We start from the raw sequence: 16225 nt of genomic DNA, 5'->3' as shown, positions 1-16225 counted from the left end.
CGCACTCTCGGTTGGTCGCCGCTTGGACAGTGCAGGGCAGCTCGGACTGGCGTATTAGCACGGTGAGACGCGGACGGCTCTCACGAGATGCAACAGACAGATGCCGGCTCGCAGTCGCAAATGGCGTGATGGCTGCTCGTGCCATGAGGGGAACATGCCGGGCCGTTACCGGCGCCAGTCACATCAGCTAATGAGAATGGTGGTACAGAAACACAGGCCACACACAACCTTTAGGGCTTGGTGCCGTGGTTGCGTTTCACTAGCCCATGCTCCGCTGGGGAGCTCGCAGTGCGGGGTCCTCGACCAAGATACGCTTGGCACTCCAGCCCAGCAGTCTCCGAGAAGTGGCCGAGGCCGGCCGCCAGCTAAATCCCAGAAGCGGATAGGAGCGGAAAGAGAGGCGATCGAGCGAAGCTTCTTGTTGTCTGGGGTTGCGAGTTAGCAAGTCTATGAGGCTGATAGCTCTCGTGATAGCGGCCATGATGGAGATTTTGGCGAGTACGGGAAGGCCTCGCAAGGGAGGCAGGTAGGACAGGGTGCTGACACAGGTGTTTGTCTGAATAGAGTGCGTCTTTTAGCTGGAGCGACAGCCTTCATAGGGAGCTGCTACCCGCAGAAAAAAAAAGATGGATCAACGGGAGCTTCATCTTCCCCGAACAACCTAACACAGAACGCCGAGCTCGACGTCTCCCGTCGGAGAACACACAGTGACACAGTGTGACGGGCGCGGATACCTCGCCATCTCTTGGGCGCCCTCGATCCCACCCAGACAGCGGAAACTTATCCCAGCTTAACCGCCCGACCAATCGCCGTCGGCCCATTAGATCCGGCCGCGCCTTAACTGGGCCTCAGACCTTTTGCTTCTGCATAACACAAGAGTCTCGCAGTGAAGCGAGTGGCTGGCCAAATGCGGGCCATGCCACAGATGCTTGCTCGAGGAGGCGGGGTGCGGGGCTTGGTGCACATATCAAGGCTAAAGAGGCAGCTCCCTCGACCGCGCTTCTCTGCCCTCGCTGCTTCCCCTCTTCTACTCCCAGCGTCTTCCCAGCGCTTCCGCTTTTCTACCTCGTCGCAGGCCGCAGCACCGTCCTCCGCCGAGCTCAACCACACCGCACACGCATCTTCGCCGTCAACCGCTGCCATGGGTGAATGCCCCGTCCGCTCCGCCGCCAACGTCGCCGGCGGTGGCACCAAGAACCGCGATTGGTGGCCCAACTCGCTCAAGCTGGACATCCTCCGCCAGCACAGCCCCGTCACCAACCCCTACGACAAGGACTTTGACTACCGCGAGGCCTTCAAGAGCCTCGACTACCAGGGCCTGAAGAAGGACGTGCTGGCCGTCATCACCGACTCGCAGGAGTGGTGGCCCGCCGACCACGGCAGCTATGCCGGCTTCTTCATCCGCATGGCCTGGCACAGCGCCGGCACGTACCGCACCTTCGACGGCCGCGGCGGCGGCGGCCAGGGCCAGCAGCGCTTCGCGCCCCTCAACAGCTGGCCCGACAACGTCAGCCTCGACAAGGCCCGCCGCCTGCTGTGGCCTGTCAAGCAAAAGTACGGCAGTAAGATCTCGTGGGCCGACCTGATGCTGCTGGCCGGCAACGTCGCGCTCGAGTCGTCGGGCTTCAAGCCCTTCGGCTTCGCCGGCGGCCGCGCCGACACGTGGGAGGCCGACCAGTCCACCTACTGGGGCGGCGAGAAGACGTGGCTGGGCAACGAGGTGCGCTACAGGGACGGCAAGGAGGGCCTCAAGGGCAGCGGCGTGGTCCAGGGCGACGAGTCCAAGAAGAGCCACAAGGACATCCACAAGCGCGAGCTCGAGTCTCCTCTGGCTGCCGCGCACATGGGTCTGATTTACGTCAACCCCGAGGGTCCCGACGGCAACCCGGACCCTGTCGCCGCCGCGAGGGATATCCGTGTCACCTTTGGGCGCATGGCCATGAACGACGAGGAGACGGTCGCTCTGATTGCCGGTGGTCACACCCTCGGCAAGACGCACGGCGCGGGCCCGTCGGACAATGTCGGCCCCGAGCCCGAGGCGGCCCCTCTCGAGAACATGGGTCTGGGCTGGACCAACAAGTTCGGCTCTGGTGCCGGCCCCGACACCATCACCAGCGGCCTCGAGGTCATCTGGACCAAGACGCCCGACAAGTGGAGCATGAACTTCTTCGAGTACCTGTTCAAGTACGAGTGGGAGCTCACAAAGAGCCCTGCCGGTGCCAACCAATGGGTGGCCAAAGGCGCCGACGCCTTCATCCCCGACGCCTTTGACCCCAGCAAGAAGCACAAGCCCAGGATGCTGACGACGGACCTGTCGCTGCGTTTCGACCCGGGCTTCGAGAAGATCTCCCGACGCTTCCTGGAAAAGCCGGAGCTGTTTTACGACGCCTTTGCGCGCGCGTGGTTCAAGCTGCTGCACCGTGATATGGGCCCGCGCTCCCGCTGGCTGGGCCCCGAGGTCCCCAAAGAGGTGCTCATCTGGGAGGACCCCATCTCCCCCGTCGACTATGCCGTCATCGACGACAACGACGCCGCGGCCCTGAAGAAGGCTATCCTTGGCTCGGGAGTGGAGCCGGCCAAGCTGGTGTCCACCGCGTGGGCTTCGGCTTCCACTTTCCGCGGCGGCGACAAGCGGGGTGGGGCCAACGGAGCCCGCATCCGGCTGGCCCCCCAAAAGGACTGGGCCGTCAACGAGCCGCAGCAGCTGGCCGAGGTGCTCAGGGCGCTCGAAAAGGTGCAGGGCGATTTCAACGCCAAGGGTGGCAAGAAAGTTTCGCTGGCCGACCTGATCGTGCTGGCCGGCAACGCCGTCGTCGAGCAGGCCGCCGGCGTGCCCGTCCCCTTCGTACCGGGCCGCAACGACGCCACGGCCGAGCAGACGGACGTAGAGAGCTTCAGCCACCTCGAGCCCTACGCCGACGGGTTCCGCAGCTACGGCAAGGGGTCGGAGCGCGTAACGACGGAGCAGTTCCTCGTCGACCGGGCGAACCAGCTGACGCTAACGCCGCCCGAGCTGACGGTGCTGGTGGGCGGGCTGCGCGTGCTCGGGGCCAACCACAAGCAGTCCAAACACGGCGTGCTCACGAACAAGCCGGGCAAACTGACAAACGACTACTTCGTTAACCTCCTCGACCCCAACACGGCCTGGAAGACGACCGACGGCGAGACGTACGAGGGCACCTGCCGCAAGACGGGCCAGAAGAAGTGGACGGGCACGCGCGCGGACCTCGTCTTCGGCTCGCACGCCGAGCTGCGCGCCCTCGCCGAGGTCTACGGCAGCGCCGACGGGCAGAAGAAGTTTGTCAAGGACTTTGTCGACGCCTGGGTCAAGGTCATGAACCTGGACCGCTTCGACATCCACGCGTAAGATGCTTTGTTTTTTTTCCTTCTTCTTTTACCCGCACCCGGAAGCTTTTGTGTGTGCGAGTGTGTTTCGTTTATGGCCTTGTGTAAATTATTAAGGATTTTCGACAACAAAAAAAGGAACAGGGACAACGAGATTGTGAGGAACGGGCCATTATCCAAGCTCTAAATGAATATCAAGTCTTGCGAATTCGCATTTTAATCGAAACTCTCCTTTCCTCCTCGCGTGCCGCCGCCGTCGATGCCTCATCGTTGTCGTGTTTCTCTTCCCCGCCCAAGATGCCATCTACTGGTAGGTACCTAGGTTCTTATGCCACCGTGAGTCCAACCCGTGTGTGTACCGACCCCCCCCTCATACCCTGCCTATATCGCACCCACCCTCCCCAGCCACGCCCGCAGCACCTCGCCCATGTCCTCCTTGGGCAAGCCCAGCAGCGCCTCGCCGGCGTCGTCGGCGGGCGCGACGGGGTGGCCGACGCCGTCGCCGTAGCACCACCGCTCGAGCAGGTGCGGGAAGGCGCTGTGGTCGCCGGCCGCCAGCTTGCGCTCGCCCTCGGCCTGCAGCGCGGCCGTGTCGGCGCGCGCGGCCACGGTCCACTTGGCGCCCGTCAGCGTCTCGAGCGCCGACAGGATCTCGTTCTGCGAGGGCTGGAAGCCCGCGACGAGCAGGTACTTGTTGGCCGTCTCGTCGGCGCGGCGGAGCACGGCGGCGACGGCGCGCCCGATAAAGGGGCGCGTGGAGGCCTGGAAGGGCTCGTTGCCCGAGTCGATGATGCGGGCTGTTTTGGTTGTGGCGTTGAGGCCTGAGTATCCGGAGTCGAGGGCCTTTTTTTTTTTTTTTTTTTTTTTTCAAAATTAGCTGTCGGGTGGTACATATCTTGGAGATGGGAGGCTTGCCACAAGTAGCAATGGGGAGAAAGGGCATGCACTCTGCTAATGCATCGATTGCAAAATATAAACAAAACAAAAAAAAGAAAAGAAACGAAAAAAAGCTTGCTGCCGCTTCGGGGCGACAGCTACGAAACATTCCACTAGAAAGGTTTCTCCGATCCCCAACCGGGGCTCGAACACCCGAACCCAAGAGGCTCTTGCAGCGGAGTACAGGTAGGGTCCCGGTGTCGACTCGACCCATCCTCATAACCACTACACCAACTTGGCGTCCGTTGGTGTTCGATGACTGACAGTGCATGGCAATGGCCTATATGGGATGGCTCCTTCCTTGTTTGCTTTTTTGTCGTGGTGGCGCCCATGCGGCGGGTGTGAGGGGGGAACCGCCCGGTGGGTGAGAGAGGTTTGAGGCGATAGTGAGGGCAAGCACTTACAGAGTCCCAGAAAAGGCCGGTGCAGATGCCAGTCCAGCTGAAGGCCGGGTTCTCGGCGGCCAGCGCGGCCAGGTGGTCGACGACGGCGATTTTACCAGCCAGCATCTTGCCGATGGGGTGGCCTTGGGCGAGGCGCGTGTTGACGCCGAACTCGGACGGGATGAAGCGCCTCACGCCCGCGGCCAGCGCGGCGTCGGCCAGCAGCTTCTGGCCCGCCGCCGCCACCGTGGCCACGGTCGAGACGACGGCGTGCTGGCCTTGCAGGGCGGCCGTGAGGGAGTCCAGGGAGGCGTACTTGGGCGGGGAGTTTTGTCAATCTGCGCGCTTGTAGGAGAGCGTAAAGGGGTGGGGGTGTGTGGCTTCTCACGTCAACGTCCTTGGCGGCCACTCCTTCCGGCGGGGTCGAGGTCGAGCCGGCCCGGCGGAGGACGGTGACCTCGAACCCGGCTGCCACTAGCTCCTTCACAATAAACGCGCCGAGGCCTCCGCTGCCCTGGTGGGACGGACGAGGTTAGCTGCTGGCTGTCTAACACGAGGTAATTTCGAGGACCCATAGTAGATGACTGAAAATTACGCACTCCTGCAACGGCCACTTTGGTGATGGCTGGCGACGACATGGTATTTTTTGCTCGTGCTAGCGATGCGACTCAACTTGTGACAATTGGTCAACTATGCAAATCTACAAAGTATGGCGGGGTGCAAGGGCTGTCAAATACTGCAGCCGGCGGAATCAAGCCGAGGCCAGCCGATGGCACCATCTTCATGCCCGGTCGAATCGATGGAGCTCGTTAGCATCGCGTCATTGGGTGGGTCGTCTCTGCGATTCCAGCAGATGGATTATCGATAATCCCATTCATTATGGTTTCATCTGTCTCGTTTTATGGATTATTGAGTCTTCTAGAGTTCACAACGCCAAGATCCCCCTCCACCATCAAATCTTCTCCTCCCCCACTCCAAACATCCCCCTCACTGCCTACACCCTATTCAGCTTAATCTTAAAGGCCGGCAGCTCGACGCTGGTCGCGGCCCCGTCGGCGCCTAGGTTGAAGACGAACGAGTCGAGCGCCTGCAGCTCCCACGCCGGCCGGCCCGTCAAGCCCCAGGTCTGGCACGCCGTCTGCGGCCAGGGGAACAGCACGTTGAAAGCGCCCTCCTGCTCGGCCGTCAGCCCGCCGATCACGCCGCGCCAGGCCTCGCGCCGCGCGTTGCCCAGGCCGGCCGGGTACAGGCGCAGGCGCGCGCGCGGCACGGTGGCCGGGTCGGGCGCGGGCCCGTCGAGCACGATGCCGAGGCGGACGGCCAGGTGGTCGACGCCGCGGGAAATGAGGACGGGAGCCGAGATGCCCGGGGTTGGGTCGGTGGCGTTGAGCTCGAGCACGAGGGTCGAGTTGGTGGCCTCGTCGCGGTACGTGCCAGCGAAGCGCGGGCGCGCCTCGTCCTTGCCGGCCGCCTCGAGGCCCGTCAGCATCGCCTTGACCAGGGTCCCGCCCACCACGGTGATGGGGTCCATCGCCTCGCGGCCCGCCGCCAGGATGGACATGACCAGGCCGTAGTCCGGGATGAGGCTGACGAGGGACCCGTAGCTCGTAAGCCCGCCCGACTTGGTGTAGACCTCGATCAGGCGCTGGTCCGCCGTCGCGTTGTCGGCCCGGTAGATCTCCCACGGCGCGCCGACCATGGCGCCCGTCGACGAGGTCGACACCAGCGGCTTGAGCCACCGACGCGTCTTGGCGGGGCTGAGGAGCTTGTTGGTCAGGATGCCGTCGAGGAGGACGTTGAGGTCCGTTGTGGACGAGTAGTAGTTTCCAGTCCTGGTTCGCCACATGCCCCCGACTCTTGCGTTAGCTTTCTCTCCCTGGCCTGTCTCCTGTTTCCTGCTTGCTTGGGAGGACAGCAGAGAATGGTCGGAACTTACGGCAGCAAAAATCCGAGGGTTCCGTTCCACCAGGTATCCCCGGGAGGAATGGCGCCAAGGGAATCGTCAGGCTTCGTGGCGTAAGTGTTGTTCATGCCGAGGGGGTCCAGGATCTTCTCCTTGGTGAAGTCTGCAAACGACTTGCCCGAAATTTTCTCCACCACGAACCCGATGATGCCAAAGGCGACGTTGGAGTAAACCGGGGAGTTGAACGGGGCATAAACGGGCGGGGCTTTGCCAAAGTGGTCATAGAAATCTGCGTGCCCGTCGCTGTCAGAGACTGGCGGTTTGCATGTCTAGATTCCGGGGGTCTTACCTTTGGCGGTACAGGGCCGCTGGCCCATGAAGCCCGAACACCCCGGCAGCGGCTCTGGGCTGCGTGCAGGCAAACCCACGGTCTCTGGGTTCAGGCTCGGGAATTGCACGAGATCAAAGTCGTCTTGCGTTTTGTTCTCCGTTAGTTTTGCAGGTCTCCAAACAACACCGCCGAAATTGGCAAGTAACCATCAAACGCCGTCTAGCGGGTTTCATTTCAAAAAAAAAAAAAAACCCACACTCGGGGGAGATGCCGGCCATGTGGGAGGCCAACGCCTCCAGCGTAATGTCGTCCCAGTCCACGGTGGTCAACTCGTCCTTCTCGGCCGGCTGCTCGTTAAGCTTGTTGAGTTCCGGGAGGTATTTGGTGACTGGGTCCTCCAGCCTGACCCCGTCGAGGAGGAGTAGCGCCATCACGGGCAGGATCTTGGACACGCTGGCGATGCGGTAGACGGAGTTGCCGTCAACCCTCTGGACGCCCCTGGCATCCAGGTTCGGGGGCGTGTAGTGGTACTCGAACAGGTTCCCGGGCTCGTGGATCGACTTGACGGCCACGGAAAGTGAGGAGCTGTTGAAGTCCGCCGTGAGCCGGTCGAGGAACGCTTTGACCCCGGCCTTTGCCGCCGCGACGGCCTCGTGCTTGCCGGGGCTCTTGGGCGCCGGCAGCACGGCGCCGAAGGTCGGGCAGTGGCCATCTTGGCCGGCGTGGACGGCCATGTGCCCCTGTGAAGGCGAGGCCAGCAGCCCTGCCAGCTGCACGACCGCGACCTGGAGGATCGGGTTTCTGAGGAGCATTGTGGGGGCCTGGAGGGATGCTTTGCGAATACTTGAGCGTTCACCGGGGAGGCACGGCCGAGGCGTAATGGCTCAGGTTAAGCCATTGTGATAGATAAAAGGGGATGATTGTGGGATTTATAGCCACTCGAGTGCCTAGGTGTGCCAAGACGGCAATTAGGTGTGCTGATGCCAAGAGAAAGAGAGGACGCGCAGGGCTTCCGGCGGGGCGTGATGCTCAGCTGGATAGGCCCTATACACAGCATACACAGCCCGAACCAAGGCTCAGGATCCAATGCAGGGGCCATACTGCAACTCCAATAGAGGAAGGTGACCAAATGTTCCCAGGAGGAACACCCCGCAAATTTACAAACTGCGAAGTGACTTGCATTATCTGAGTCTTCCCTTGTTCCTTGATGCGTGGATTGCAGATCAGGGCAGCTTAGCGCTGAATCCTAGAGCAAGGCGTCGGTTTCTGCGATGTCAAAGTCCGAGTTACGCCCAGATCCGGCCGCGATCCCCGTCGCCGTGTATAGCGCGGGCCAACGTTGGGCCGCCTGGACTACCGCTCACGTCATCCCACGTACCATGGCAACGCGTGCCGGCCCGCAATGCGCCCTTCGTGTCAATCGTGGATCCAGCAGATCTATGTGGCTGAAGGACGAGCCCCATCAGTTTGAGGCTTTGCGGCAGCCGAGTGACGACGCTTCAAGCTCCTCCCCCACGATAGGCAGACACCAGGGACGCCGCGGGGTCTCCACAGCTGGGTAACAAGGGGGACGACTATTGGTCGCCTGTGGGTGGAATTATAACGCCAAAAGGACGTTGAAAAACGCCTGCCGCCATTTACGTACGAAGAGTCGTGGAGATCAGTCAAGAGGTTCCTTGCAGGCTCAGCCACGATGACGGTGATGAGGCTGCGCTGATCGCGTAGCTGCAGGGAAAGCGGAAAGGCCTGTCCTTCAACGCTTTCTGCACCTTCTTCTCCACTTGTCGGGCTTACGCGGTGCCTACCTCGGCAGTGGAAAACGCCAGAATCGGGCATATAGACTGGGCTCCGAGCTGCCATCGCAGCAGAAAGGTAGAAGAAATCGGCTTGGACCAGGGGGTACGTGTGTTGTGTAGAAGAAAGCTAGTATTGCGATCGGCCAAAGGTACATAGGTAGCTTGTCGGCCACGGGGCGGAAGTAATTGGGTCCTTTAGGCTCGTAGGTGATAATATAGAAATATTGGGATTCGGCAGCACGATTAACTTCATTAAAAGTGATAGATGACCCCAAAGGTCCATGTGTAAATGTCTGGGTAGAAGACTCGGACTATATACATCAATAGCGCAAAGGGAGGGACTGCTATTTGTTTGTAGGGAAGGTAACAAGCCTCCCTGTGGTATAGAGATGGAAGACAAGAGAATAGAAGGGAGTAAGAGAATCCCGAAACAACTGTAGCTTCTGCGTGTGGTATTGCATTTGCATTTGCAGAGACATATGTACTCGCTGCCATCCTCCCCCAAACATGCGACAAGTCTGATGAGCAAAGGAATCGGGGCAAAGGAGAAGCGCAAAAGCCGCATTATGCTAGTAGTAGGAAGTAGTATCCGGTCCAGACAGCGACGGTCCGTAAAGAACAACACTCCCCAGTCTTGGTGTGTCCGGTGGCGTGTCAGGGGTAGTCGCCATCAGCGGCAGCCCACCGTTTCCTCCAGCTCTCATCAGGTTCACGGCGCCCGGCGTCCCCACGCCCCAGGGAGACGCGGCCGGCGTTTGCGGCTGCTGCACTGCCACGACGGCAGGGGAGGAGGCGGAGCGCTGGTGGTGCGCGTCCCCGAGCAGGGCATGGAGCCCCGCGTCGTCGTCGGGTCCGGGTCGGAGAATGATGGAGCGCTGGCCCCGCAGCACGCGGTCCTCCAGCGAGAGCCTGGAGGTGAGAGAATGGGAGGGCCTGACGCCAAGGTGGGTGGTGGGGGGCCGGGCAGGCGGGCACGGTTCCTGGACGGCGCCCGGCCAGGTCATGGATGGGGCTGAATATCTAGGTCGCGGCGGCGACGTCATCGGTGCTTCAGATCGGGGCGAGGACGCAGCCGCAGCCGCAGCCGCAACCTCGGCCCTGGCCAGATGTTGATACATGGGGCTCCGTGGCCGACTATGTGTATAGTAGGTATCTTCCTTCGGGGTTGGAGGAAGCTTTGGGGGTGGCAGTGGTCTGGTAATCAAGTCTTTCCGTACGTGTTAACAGGCTCATTTTCCCTCGTAAACTCGATAGACTAATGGCAGAAAAGCTGTATGGATGGGAATGCGTCGTCTCACCGTTTGCTCCTGTCGGCGACCCTCCAGCCAGCAACTGGTCGAACCCCTCGTCCCCGTTAGCAGCAGCCGCGGCTGTCACCTGCTGCTCCCTCTGCCCCAAGTAGTCCATGGCCATCCTGGTGACGGGCTGGAGCTCGGCGATGAGGATGATGCGGGTGATGGCCTCGTTGATGTCGATGTTGTTCCTCTCGATGATGTGCCTCATTTCCTCAAACTCGTGCGAGTCCTTGTACTGCCACCGCAGGCGGCTAAACAGGCCGACGCCGCTGAAGGCCTGAGGGCCGAACCGCCCGACGATGGTGCAGACCTCGTCGAAGGCCTTGGTGCCCATGACGATGGTGTCGTCGATCCGTCGCAGCTTGTCCGGGGTCAGGGCCGCGCGGTGCTCCTCCCGGAGCCTGGCGAGCTCCCGCAGCGAGTTGTGGCACGCCCGCGTGAGCTCGATGCAGCGGCCGATCTGCTTCGGCACCCCGGAGAGCTGGATCCCGACCAGGACCAGCTCTTTGGCCACGACCAGCGCCGCCCCAGCCACCGCCGTCGCCATTCGAGACTGTCAAGGCCAGCAGGGCCTTGTGTTAGTATCGGGTGGATTGTTGGGAGGCTTGCGTGGCAAGTGGGTCTCTGTTGAGAAAAAATGTAGACCTTGTAGAGGCACAGGAGAGGCCGTGCAAGAGGTGACTGTCCCGAAGCAGCCGAGTTGGAGTAGAAGGGCAGCTCTAGCTGCCGACACTCGACGGCAACCAGAACGCTTGAAAGCAGGAGGATGGGATGGAGGCTCGGCTCCCACCATGCCAGCCATCGGCACCAAGCTAGGTAGGCTATTATTGCCAGAATATTGAGGTAAGGCTACGGCTGAGATGTGGGAATTGCTCAAGCGTGCATGTTTGACGCCCGGCAAATAGAGGCAACCAATCACACCCTTGGTGCCGCCAACTATATACTGCGCTAAGTTTCTCTGAATGTCTAGTCTGCTGTAGTGAAACTGTCAAGAAGGTCTAGGACACCGGTCTGGCTGTTCATAACGGACATTATGGGGTGAAAGGTGCATATTGGACGCCACACAGCGTCCAGAACCTCCTCACCCCCTGTCGTCACACGGAGCACCGACACATGGACAACTCTGCCCTAGACGTACAGCACCACCGGAGGCGCTATCGAGCGCACTGGATTGGTGCCCGCGCCGCTGCCACCATGCGGCGACATCTTGATGAGTCCGGCCCCGACCACTACCAGGCGCCCACCGCCGCGAGCGCCACCACCCTGGGCAGGGATCGGGGCGTGCTCGAATCTCCATTCGCTCGGGTGCGAGAAGAGCATGTACCCGAGCCTTGCCGCCTCCAGCACGACGTCCTGCAGGTTCTCAGCCTGACCGGCTCGCGCGAACGGGGCTAGGAAGCCGTTCAGCGCCCCCGCCAGCGCCGCGGCCTGCGGTGCCACGACGGCCTCGTTGGGCACCAGCGCCGACCTCTCGCTCCTGTGAGGGTGCAGGAGGTAGGCCGAAAGGACCCTCCACTGGGTCGCCGCCCGAGCCGTTGCTTGAGGACGGGGGCGGCAGCCACGAAATAAGCGTCAGCTGGCGCCCTTCTACAGGGTAGTGGTTCTTCGTCCCACCCTAACCCACCGCCGTTGGGCTGGCTTTTTCGGTACCACTCACCTTCCTGGTTCCCGTTCTTCCGGGCCTTGGGGAGGCCCATGCGGGCAAAGTCCACCACGGACGGTGGCAGGATCGAGAGCCCTCTGCTGGCGTTGCGGAACTCCATGGCCGAGAAGACGGTGAAGGAGAGCACCGCCCTCAACGCGGCCCGCCTCGTGCGCCCGTCGAGCGCCAGAGACGTCATGTACTCGGGCGAGGCGGACACGTCCCCGTCCCCAAAGCCCAGCCTCTCCAGGGCCTGCACCAGCTCGCGCTGGTTCTCGGGGACTTGCTTGGTGTGGTAGCTGTTTTCAACGTGCTGCTCCATCAGCTGTATCACCGAGGACAGCTCCGACTCGATGACCTTGTCCGGCGTCGGCTCGAGAAGGAAGGGCTCCAGGTCGAAAGACTGCTGGTGGCCTCCTCGCTCTTGTCGACGGGCCTGCTGATGGGCTTGTTGGTGACGAGGCGCTGCGTCGCTGAGCTCTAGACCGTCAGCCCACTCCCTTCTGTGGCTACCCTTCTTGGTGGCGCGGACGTAGAGCCAGAAGGCGAGCAGCATGATGGCGGAAACACCCACGACACTCCCCACGATGGAGCCCGCGATGGTGCCAGCATGGGTTTCGCAGGTGGTAGCCGGGCATGCGGCAGTGGTCCCGTTCGTCTGGCCAGTGGCTATCCCATTCGTCTGACCAGTGGCTACCCCGGCCGATGAGGAGCCTGTTGGACTATGGGTTGGCAATGTAGAGGAGGTCACTGGCTGGGTGGTGGCCGGAGGGATGCCCGGAGTGCTGGCCGGAGGGATGCCTGGAGTGCTGGCTGGAGGGATGCCTGGAGTGCTGGCCGGAGGGATGCCCGGGGTAGTGGCCAGAGAGATGCCCGGGGTAGTAGTCGTGGTAGACATGGCAAGATAGTAGTGATTTGCTTTTAGGGCAATAAGTCAAACGCAGGCGGCCGTGTCTGGGTCACAATGACTGCTCAGTCGCTATGGAGACCTGACTGGGTCGTTGTCCGGAGGAGCGAGGAACAAACATATAAGGGCACCGCGGCAAGGTGACGCAGATCAGACCTCACCCGAGCCCCAATATCAACAGGACAGACCCTGGCTGCTCAGCGAGATGGTCAGGCTGTGGTACCCCTGCTTTGTGATGCATTCTGGGCCAGGCCTTTATTTCAGCCGCTCGTGCTACTCATCGCCACACGGCGCCTCCGCACGCATGAGCCGGGCCTTTTGGTCAGGCTCTGCGTTGCCACCTATCCCGCGGCGCAGATGGTCCGGGCCCTCGTTGCAAGCTGAAGGGCCAGGTCTATGCTTTTCACCTAGCTAAAGCCATATGCAAGCGGCCATTAGGGCCTGGGGCCATGGAGCCTTGCCTTGATCTCGGGCGACCCAGGATTCCAGAGCATGTCCTCGTTTCTTTGTTGCATTTCATAAAAACGTGGGCGCTTCCACTTCATCACGCCTCCCTTGTGATCTCTATTTAGTGTATCAGGTCAGCATTTGACGTCCAGACGGCGAGAGCAGCCATATCTTTTGACAGCTCCCCGCAGCCATGGCAGCGCCGGATATCATCGTGGCCGTGGATTTTGGGACAACCTATACAGGTACAGTACAGGCTTCCCGACCAACCCTCCTCTCTCGTCCACCAAACCCTCCCCTCGAGCTAACGTGTTTCTCCCCAAGGCGTGGCCTGGATGCGTTGCGACAGGTCCGCGGCGCCGATACAGGTCATCCGGGACTGGCCGCACAGCGAGGACGGCGACGAGCGCAAGGTCCCGAGCCTGATCTACTACAACAGCCGGGGCGAGGTGTCGTCCTGGGGCTTCAGCTGCGCGCACGACCGGGCCGAGGGCCAGGCCGAGCCATGGTCGCTCTTCAAGCTCTACGTCGACCGCAGGACCTTTGAGCGGGCCCAGGCCAGCGGCAGAGCCAGCGGCAGGGGCTACAAGGTGCCGCAGACGCACCGGCACGCCCTCCGGATAGCGACCGACTACCTGCGCGAGGTGCAGCGGCACGTGCGGGAGACGGTGTCGGCGCAGATCGGGGTCGGCAAGTCCTGGGGCCCGGCGGCGTCGTGGTCGGGCCTGCGCGTCAGCTTCGTCTTCAGCGTCCCGACCACGTGGAAGGCGGTCGGGGTGCTCGAGGACTTCAAGGACTGCATCGCCGGCGCCGGCTTCGGCGGCGACGCCTGCCCGGCCCACACGGCCATCATCGACCTGACCGAGGCCGAGGCGGCGTCGGTGGCAGTGCTCAAGAACAGCGTCGTCGGCTTCGACGTCGGCGACCTGTTCCTCTGCATCGACGCCGGCGGCGGCACCACCGACCTGACCCTGGGCCGCGTCTCGTCGGCCGACCCGGACTGCCCGCAGATGGAGGAGGTCGCGGCCGTGTGCGGCTTCGGCACCGGCTCCGCCCTGATCGACAAGGGCTTCCAGCAGCTCGTGCAGTCGCGCATCGACGCGTGCGGTGGCGGCGGCGCCCACAAGATCCCGGACCTGCTGCCGGATTGTGCCAGGCGCATGTCCGTCTCGCAGTCCTTCAGGACGGTCAAGCACAACTTCGGGAAGAGGGCGTGGCGGCCGCCGTACCGGATCCGGGTCGAGGAGCTCGGCGCCGATGCCAACCTGCCCCAGCTGGGCGTGGAGAACGGCAACATGGTGTTTTCTGCGTCAGTGCATCTGTGACTCACCCGTGACAGCATTTGGAACAAGGGCTGACGCGAGTTCCCTGCCACAGAGAAGAGATGAAGTCACTGTTTGACCCACATATCGCCAACATCGTCCACAAAGTCAAGAGGCACTTGGACTTTCTCACAAACCAGGGAGACTTTAGCATCCTTGTCAGTACTCCTCAGCGCCCACCACAGTGGGGGGACATGTGCTAAAATCACACCGCCGGCTTCAGAGATACATGATACTATCAGGCGGTCTGGGCAAGTCCGAGTACGTCCGGACCCAGCTGCGCCAGCAGTTTGAGCAATGCCCACACCCCCGAGCCGAGGGCGCGGGCATCCTCCTGTGCGAGGACCCGCAGCTGGTCGTCGTCCGCGGCCTGCTCTTCGACAAGCAGCAGGCGATGGACTCGGCCAGGAGGAGGCCGGTGCTGGCCGGGCGCATCGCCCGGGCGTCGTACGGCATCGTGGTGAAGGAGGAATACAACCCGGAGATACACAAGCACATCATGCTCGACCAGGACCTCGTCACGGACCCCTTTGACCGCAAAAAGTACGCCAACAATCAGATAAAATGGCTGATCAGGAAGGTATGTCGACGGAAACAGTAGAGGACCACCCACCCCGCATCAAGACATCAGTATATGTAGAGTGCTGACCCAGGTGCGGCCGCCACAGGGCGAGAGGATCGATCCCAGCGTGCCGGCCAGGCACCAGCTCATGATGCGGGTGGCCGAGAACGAGACTGCGCTGGCGTGGCAGTTCGAGCTCGTGCAGAGCAGCGTCGACGGCGCGCTGCCCAGGAGCACGAGGGAGGGGATCGCCGTCAAGCTCTGCGACCTCCACAGCGACCTCTCGGGCATCCAGCAGACCGAGCTGGTCGTGAAGCAGACGCGTGGCACCTGCTTCCGCAGGGGCAAGAAGTACCTTTTGTGCGAGTTCGACATCGTCGTCACTGTCGCTCCCGCCGACCTCAAGTTTGAGCTCCAGGTGGACGGCGAGCGCTTCTCGAGGAACCACAAGCCCATCACCATTAGGTGGGATCCGGCGGGGATGACGGCTTCGACGGATATGTATGAGATGGACTAGGCACACATATGAGATTATAATTGGACCGCGGATGCGGGACTAGATATGTTTACATAGATACACACATAAACAGGTAGCCCAAAAAGGAGGACTCAGTAATAAACACCAAACTTTGCAGAATGACGCCCAGCCGGGCAGCTGATTACACCTTCTCCTCCCTACAATCAGCCCTCCAGCACATCCAACGCTCTCTAGTTCCGACGTCCTTCCATCAGCCGGCTGAGCCTGTTGCTGCGCGTGACGCCGCCGCCGGGGCCCGGGGCAGGCGCGAGCGTGCGCTCGGGCGGCGGCGAGCTCGCCCACATGAGCCAGGGGCGAGCGTGCTCGAGAAGTCCAGAATCTGCCAGACCTACCATGTCAGCGACACCAACTCCGGTCCAAGTGGGAAGGGAACGAAAAGAAGAATACAAAGAGAGAGAGAAAAGAAAAGTAGAATGTGACAGAAAAAAAGCAAAACTAACAGTACGTGGACTCCATGCTCATCGGCCGGGTCTTGGCAGGGGGGTTCATCGAGGAGCCCGGCAGGTCCAGCGACAGGACCGGCAGTCCGCCACCCCGCGCTGGCGGCGGCGCCGCAACGGCGTGCGGCGACTGGTGCTGATGCTGTTGGCGCTGCTGCTGCTGCTGGTAAAAGTTGGGATGCCAGCGCTGCTGATCCATGGGGTGCGACGACAGCGGCCCGCGGCGCGACATGGGCCCCGGCGGCCATCCCTCGACAGCGCCAGCCGCGGGGGTGCTCCCCGCCGTCGCCGTCGCCGTCTGCGTGCTGTCGCGCCTACTGCCGTGCCACCGCTCGTCGTCACTGCTGTCGCCGCCGCCGCAGAGCGTGGAGCTACCAC

At 61.9% G+C, this 16225-nt stretch overlaps 8 protein-coding genes across 8 annotated transcripts in view; 2 read left to right on the top strand and 6 right to left on the bottom strand.

Moving 5' to 3' along the window:
* Positions 1-138: 138 nt before the first annotated feature.
* GGTG_10942 (hypothetical protein) lies at positions 139-3588 on the top strand. The gene has a single exon (XM_009228821.1). The coding sequence runs from the start codon at positions 908-910 to the stop codon at positions 3365-3367; it is 2460 nt and encodes an 819-aa protein (XP_009227085.1). The 5' UTR covers positions 139-907; the 3' UTR covers positions 3368-3588.
* On the bottom strand, positions 3418-5357 carry GGTG_10941 (hypothetical protein). Its single transcript, XM_009228820.1, has 4 exons — positions 5264-5357; positions 5053-5178; positions 4686-4979; positions 3418-4188 (listed from the first exon to the last, which is right to left on the bottom strand). The coding sequence occupies exons 1-4, from the start codon at positions 5300-5302 to the stop codon at positions 3727-3729; spliced, it is 921 nt and encodes a 306-aa protein (XP_009227084.1). The 5' UTR covers positions 5303-5357; the 3' UTR covers positions 3418-3726.
* A 301-nt stretch (positions 5358-5658) lies between these two features.
* GGTG_10940 (hypothetical protein) lies at positions 5659-7710 on the bottom strand (the record flags this gene model as incomplete). The annotated part of the gene is made up of 4 exons (XM_009228819.1): positions 5659-6496; positions 6601-6856; positions 6917-7039; positions 7155-7710. The coding sequence occupies 4 exons, from the start codon at positions 7708-7710 to the stop codon at positions 5659-5661; spliced, it is 1773 nt and encodes a 590-aa protein (XP_009227083.1).
* A 411-nt stretch (positions 7711-8121) lies between these two features.
* On the bottom strand, positions 8122-8734 carry GGTG_10939 (hypothetical protein; the record flags this gene model as incomplete). Its single annotated transcript, XM_009228818.1, has 3 exons — positions 8122-8144; positions 8277-8335; positions 8544-8734. The coding sequence occupies 3 exons, from the start codon at positions 8732-8734 to the stop codon at positions 8122-8124; spliced, it is 273 nt and encodes a 90-aa protein (XP_009227082.1).
* Positions 8735-9895: 1161 nt separating this feature from the next.
* On the bottom strand, positions 9896-10536 carry GGTG_10938 (hypothetical protein; the record flags this gene model as incomplete). The annotated part of the gene is made up of 2 exons (XM_009228817.1): positions 9896-9949; positions 10072-10536. 2 exons carry the CDS (start codon positions 10534-10536, stop codon positions 9896-9898), a joined length of 519 nt encoding a protein of 172 aa, XP_009227081.1.
* Positions 10537-10817: 281 nt separating this feature from the next.
* On the bottom strand, positions 10818-14306 carry GGTG_10937 (hypothetical protein). Its single transcript, XM_009228816.1, has 2 exons — positions 11647-14306; positions 10818-11527 (listed from the first exon to the last, which is right to left on the bottom strand). Exons 1-2 carry the CDS (start codon positions 12527-12529, stop codon positions 11118-11120), a joined length of 1293 nt encoding a protein of 430 aa, XP_009227080.1. The 5' UTR covers positions 12530-14306; the 3' UTR covers positions 10818-11117.
* GGTG_10936 (hypothetical protein) lies at positions 13179-15386 on the top strand (the record flags this gene model as incomplete). Its single annotated transcript, XM_009228815.1, has 5 exons — positions 13179-13230; positions 13310-14294; positions 14363-14465; positions 14531-14887; positions 14976-15386. The coding sequence occupies 5 exons, from the start codon at positions 13179-13181 to the stop codon at positions 15384-15386; spliced, it is 1908 nt and encodes a 635-aa protein (XP_009227079.1).
* A 147-nt stretch (positions 15387-15533) lies between these two features.
* GGTG_10935 (hypothetical protein) overlaps positions 15534-16225 on the bottom strand; it is a 2187-nt gene continuing 1495 nt past the window's right edge. Inside the window, exons 2-3 of the mRNA XM_009228814.1 lie at positions 15848-16010; positions 15534-15726 (exon numbers count right to left, since the gene is read on the bottom strand). Coding sequence (XP_009227078.1) covers positions 15578-15726; positions 15848-16010 — 312 coding nt within the window. The 3' untranslated portion in view covers positions 15534-15577. The remainder of the gene's footprint in view (positions 15727-15847; positions 16011-16225) is intronic.

The sequence above is a fragment of the Gaeumannomyces tritici genome, assembly GCF_000145635.1.
Source record: "Gaeumannomyces tritici R3-111a-1 unplaced genomic scaffold supercont2.6, whole genome shotgun sequence".
NCBI lineage: Eukaryota > Fungi > Ascomycota > Sordariomycetes > Magnaporthales > Magnaporthaceae > Gaeumannomyces > Gaeumannomyces tritici.
The sequence above is the reverse complement of the archived record's forward strand: the minus strand, read 5'-3'. Positions and strand labels throughout refer to the sequence as shown.

Bases quoted from the DNA above. Each gene is read 5' to 3' on its own strand.
- GGTG_10941 (XM_009228820.1), bottom strand. From the start codon at position 5,302: ATGTCGTCGCCAGCCATCACCAAAGTGGCCGTTGCAGGA. The intron at 5,179-5,263 runs GTGCGTAATTTT...CCGTCCCACCAG, and splicing joins CCAAAGTGGCCGTTGCAGGA to GGCAGCGGAGGCCTCGGCGC. The intron at 4,189-4,685 runs GTAAGTGCTTGC...AAAAAAAAAAAG, and splicing joins CCGGCCTTTTCTGGGACTCT to GCCCTCGACTCCGGATACTC.
- GGTG_10937 (XM_009228816.1), bottom strand. From the start codon at position 12,529: ATGTCTACCACGACTACTACCCCGGGCATCTCTCTGGCCACTACCCCG. The intron at 11,528-11,646 runs GTGAGTGGTACC...CCCGTCCTCAAG, and splicing joins GAAGAACGGGAACCAGGAAG to CAACGGCTCGGGCGGCGACC.
- GGTG_10942 (XM_009228821.1), top strand. From the start codon at position 908: ATGCGGGCCATGCCACAGATGCTTGCTCGAGGAGGCGGGGTGCGGGGC.